General features: G+C 47.5%; 1 protein-coding gene across 1 annotated transcript; it reads right to left on the minus strand.

Annotated features, from left to right (window-relative positions):
• Nucleotides 1–309: 309 nt before the first annotated feature.
• Nucleotides 310–4,188, minus strand: slc35e4 (solute carrier family 35 member E4). The gene is made up of 3 exons (XM_061262084.1): nucleotides 3,915–4,188; nucleotides 2,358–2,956; nucleotides 310–770 (listed from the first exon to the last, which is right to left on the minus strand). The coding sequence occupies exons 2-3, from the start codon at nucleotides 2,935–2,937 to the stop codon at nucleotides 310–312; spliced, it is 1,041 nt and encodes a 346-aa protein (XP_061118068.1). The 5' UTR covers nucleotides 2,938–2,956; nucleotides 3,915–4,188.
• Nucleotides 4,189–5,354: the final 1,166 nt, after the last annotated feature.

The raw sequence follows: 5,354 nt of genomic DNA on the forward strand, positions 1-5,354 counted from the left end.
CACCAGGTAGAGAGGTATAGAGAGAGAACAGCACAACACAAGTCTGGTAAATGTCTCCAGTCGCCATGACGATGAACCAGCCTGTGCACTGAATACACCACCCTCCACCCCGAGCAAACAACCAAAAGTCCGGCCTGTATCGGAGTGTATAAGAGTGTGTCTGTGAGTGTGCGTATGTGTATGCATGTGTGTGTGTGTGTGTGTGTGTGTGTGTGTGTGTGTGTGTGTGTGTGAGTTCACTGCAAGAGGTCAGCTGCCGACCTCTCCACCCATCCTCCCTCCCACCCACCCTCCCTCCCTCCCTCCCTCTCAGTCCATCTTTCCGTGGGGTTGGCGGTGGTCGGCGTGGCCCTCCCCGGGCGGCTGGGCGCGGCGGCGGTGCAGGAAGCGGCCGATGACCTCGGAGTTCTGGTACAGCAGCATGCCGGAGAGGGTGAGGGCCGCGCCCGCGCAGCTCAGCGCTGACAGCTGGCTCCCGAACAGCAGCTGCGAGAGCAGCAGGTTCCCCACCACGCTCAGGTTCCCCAGGATGTGCAGGGTCACCGCCGACGTCAGCGAAATCACGCAGCAGCTGGCCAGGTTGTACAGCACCGAGCCCAGGCAGCTCAGCACGATCAGCAGCCACAGCCTCCGGTCGTACTGCAGCGGGGAGCCCAGGCCCGCCCAGTTCTCCAGCGCCAGGGCCGCCACCGCCAGGATGAGGAAGCTGGGGATGGACATCAGGTAGAGCAGGAACACCGAGTTTATCTTCTCCTCCTGGAGCAGGATGCCTGTAGCGCGGACGCACACACACGGACAGACGGCTTTAACGCGCTGCCTGAAGCAGGGCTCTCGTCCCGAGGGAACCTGCACTCCAGACACAAGCAACAGGGACTAAAGGGCATGTGAGAGTGTGTGAGAGTGTGTGAGAGTGTGAGAGAGTGTGAGAGAGTGTGTGAGAGAGTGAGAGAGTGTGTGAGAGAGTGAGAGAGAGTGAGAGAGAGTGAGAGAGAGTGAGAGAGACTGAGAGAGAGTGAGAGAGTGTGAGAAAGTGTGAGAAAGTGAGAGAGAGTGTGAAAGTGTGTGTGTCTGAGTGAGTGTGCGAGCGTGTACGTGAGTTTACTCGATTGAGCATTAAAATAAAGTTGGACATCAACTAGAACAAAACTACCTTAATGAGCATTAAATGACTCTGTCTGTACTCCATAATTTTAGATGTATAATCGAACGAATCACATTCTACAGCAAGACGAAACACACTGCGAAAGCAACAAGTTAGGTTTTCAAATCCAAAAAATTACATTCTTGACTTGCTAAGCCAGTTACCCACTCTGAATCCAATTAAACATGCTTTCCATCACCAGAGAAAATACTCAGCACCTGGTGATACCTATGAGGCACAGACTTATATTGACAACGTTTGAATGTAAACGGGCTTAAATTTGACCAAAAGCAGCCAATCCAGTAGAGCTGCTTATTTGAGTGCAGCAACAGGTTTTGAAACACATGCAATGTTTTCATAAGAAACAACTTCGTTATAAGGACAAGTAACTAAATTCAACTCTGATGGCTGTTAATATGCAAATGCCTCTCAGTATCGTAAACAGAACTGGCTGTGCCAAAGGCACAAAATGCTAATCGTTCGCGTAACATGCCGTCTCAAAAACTTACTGTACACTACTCGTCTACATTTATAGCTCCGTGGGTGGATAAATGATTTTTTGCAGCCGCAAATTAACCCAACAGATCAGCTGAGCCCAATTCTGAGGGATAATCAAAACAAAGAGCATCACATCCTTTCATGGACACCAGTAGCAAAATAAAAAACACTGAAATGCTGACCTTGAAGGAAACGCATAATCTCGTAAAATCTGAGAGTTCTTACATATAACAGAACATTTAGAGTAGGAGGATTTGTGACCCTCAGAAAAAACTGCAGACGGTGAGAGGAGTACTGAATTTAGGGCTGTGAGTCAGATCCACGGTTAAGACCTGCCCATGGAATGCTTGTGTCCAATAAATGTATGTTGACGTCATATGTGCCGTCTGGTCGTGTGTATTTATTTTCCACGTTGCTAAGGTTACTTTAAAATATGTTAATTCGTACAAGCGCCAAATTAATTATCATAGTGTAAACCGCACACTAATTTGCATTTAAAGTACGTTTAAAAACATATTCCCACGCTCCCCAACCGAGGAAGTAACGGCGAGTTATCGAGTTCATTAGCAAAGTTAGCTAGCTGGCTGCATGTGTTTGGATTCGCCATTCTAGTTAACGTTAGCCCACAACAAACACACGAACCCAATTATGGGACGCAATACGAGGCCTAAACAACACCAGTACTTTTTACCAAATAAATCAATAAAGCTTTACTCACTCTGCTGAATGCTCTTGACTCCCCGTAGCATGGTTGCGGCGAACACGAACAAGCAGCCGGTCTGGTCAAACTGGACCTCGCCCATGACACTGAAAGAGGCGCCCAGGCAGATGGGCATCATAGCCGTGTACTTCAGGATGTGGTGCTGCTTGCCAAGCACCAGTGTGGAGATAGCCAGGGTGAAGATCGGCGTGGTGGTGTATATCATCTGAGCGAAGGAGAGCTGGACGTAGTTGAGACCGACGTTGCCGAATGCTATGCTGGCGCAGAATGTCAGGCTGAGCAAAAAGACCTTAAACTTGGCGCTGGCCGTCAGGTCCTGTTCACCGCTCGCCCTGTGTTGGACCAGCCTGAACTTGATCAGCCCGTAGTCCACCACTATGGCCGTCAGCATGTGCAGCGCCGATAGTAGTAGCGGGTACCTGAAGTTGTACACGGCGAAGATCCATTTGTTAAGACTGGATATCGTGGTCCCCGTCACCAGCCACACGAAGACCGCCGAGAGGAGATGGAGCATCTCTGATGGCCGTGTTGCAGCCGGAGTCGCCTCAAGCTTCGGGAGGCCATCGGCGGTTATCATATTCGCTTCATCCTCGCTTCTGAAAGCCAAACACATAATACTACGTTCGTAACGAACCCCAGTTTTTTATGTTAGATAGTCTCGTAGTCACTCTTCTTCAAGTTTCCAATGCCAGTGATTCTAGTTAATCAAACTCACTGGAATTATATTGTTTGTACTATTGCTCTAGTGGCGTGGCTTATTGCTCAACACTGCCTGTTGCTAAGACGTAAACACGAATATTTTTTCCCTCTCATTGGCAGACACGTGTTATTATTTTGCTTAGACGCCGGGAGCTGGTGATGTAACCGGATATCACCGTCAGAGGTCGCGCGGATCGCATTGCCGCTAGTGCCTGCTAGCAAGCTCCAATCATTCTGAAAATGACATCTCCCTTTGCTACACGGGGACTTGTGTGATTGGTCCGCAATACGATTTTTTAAATAGTAACAGTGCCCTCGAAATGCAAACAAGACACACGGTATATATTCCTATCCCCATGACTGTACGATTCACTGGCAAGATTCCACATTATTCACGAAATGACATGCGCCCCGCACTACAAACAGTCGCTTTTCCAGCAGCAATAATAGAGGCTTACTTCACTGGAAACGTCCCGTGATCCCAGCAGGATTTATCACGGCTCCAACAATACTGGTAGCGAGCTAACTGTTAGCCGCCACCATTGCCTGGTGCATTTCAACAGCGAGAGGTGAATTTGACATCTGTTCTCAGTGCCACCCCAAAGTAAAGAGTTTGAAATGTAAATCCCTAATATTTGGTCTGATTATCGCTGCTCGGCGATAAATACCGCTGTTTATTAGTTAGCTAGTCTTGCTAAGACGAGCACTCGTTCACAATGCATCACTCCCCTCACCCGACTGCACCATAAACAAAAGACGTTCGCTAGCAAGCAGTGGCACACAATGTAAGGACAATTGAAATACAACCCATGTTGTTTTGCCGTTACACCCAGAATTCGAATAGGTTACACTCACAGAATAATTTCCAGTGAGTCTTCGCATTCTTTCGACGGAGTTCGGTTTGCTTTCAGAAAAAAGAGAATAGCCTGGACCAGCTATATCCTACTGTAGCTTAGCAGCCACTATAGAAGCTAGGGAGCTAACAATGAACGGTCGTATTACATATAGACTACGATAAGCAATGCCAACGCCTGCCTTTAACAAATCGATATATGGGAGTCTTTTACAAGACCGCTGTACACAGTTTAAGATTTACGGCTGCACATGACGGTGTGATCCTAATTATACCCTAATTACATGGATAGTTCGTAATCTCAGTTCCCACGGTCACAATGCAAGTTGGAATAAACACATAGGCTAACTGTCGGATATCCTACCTATCTAAGCAACAAGCTTACATTGTAGAATGTCTTTAGTGTTTAGGCGTACATCACGAGGTCTGAAACAACCTACGACAGAATGCATCCGCCATCAGCAATGCAAGGGTCCAGTGTCATTTCGGAAATCTCCAACATACCTATTTCGGTGTGTAGTTGTGTCATTGTGAACGCGCCGTCGCTACTCCGAGCCCCAGCAGTGAAACCGTACAGTGAAGGCTTGGATGTCCGTCAGCAAGATCAGTGGTGCCGTGCGTGCGTCGCCGAATTTAGAAAGATTTGCGGTCACAGCGGGGTCAGATGTAAAGGTGACCCCTGTCAGTTTGCGGGGGCCCGTTCAGTAACGCAGATAAACAACAGCTGGAGAAGAACGGACAACTGACGCAGCGTGGCCCGCAAGAAACCCAGAGTAGTTATCGTCTGTTCTGTGTCAATGGACAGTTAACCCTATCGCCGCGTGGCATTGATAAATAACAAATGACATGAACTAAGAGGGAATAGGAGTGATAGAGCTTTTTTATTTATCCCCAATTTAATATGGCCCAGGCAAGTGCGGACAAGCAAGACGTTGTCAAACCCATTAGGATGATGACCTGAAATGTAGCTAATAATATTGTTTATAGTTATTAGTTCTGAAGATTTTTATGAAGAGTGTATTGCGATTTCACTCATGTAAAGAATGAACCTTGTACAGCATAGTGTCCTGATCGATGAGGGGCTGTGGTCTTCAGATTGAGGTCCAGCTACACCTCTGCTGGAAAACCACCTTGTACTAGACCTCACCTACAGGCATCGCAGTGTTCCACTGAAATCCAAATTTCCACTTATGAATTTGTCCAATTGCACCAACAAATCCAGGTTTTTAGTTGAATAGATTAATTTGGTACATACATCCACATCGAATTGTAATGGTAGAAGTGCACTAAGAGAATGGCCAGCTGACCAGCCATCAGAAGTAGTGTGCGGCCAGGAAACAATGAGTGCAGAACCGAGGTGAATCGCAGAAGAACAAAGAACCTTTGTAAAACACATAGGCAAGATACATGTCTATGGTATGATTACACGAGGAGGTGACAGT

Source organism: Conger conger, chromosome 12 (genome assembly GCF_963514075.1).
Source record: "Conger conger chromosome 12, fConCon1.1, whole genome shotgun sequence".
Classification (NCBI taxonomy): Eukaryota; Metazoa; Chordata; class Actinopteri; order Anguilliformes; family Congridae; genus Conger; species Conger conger.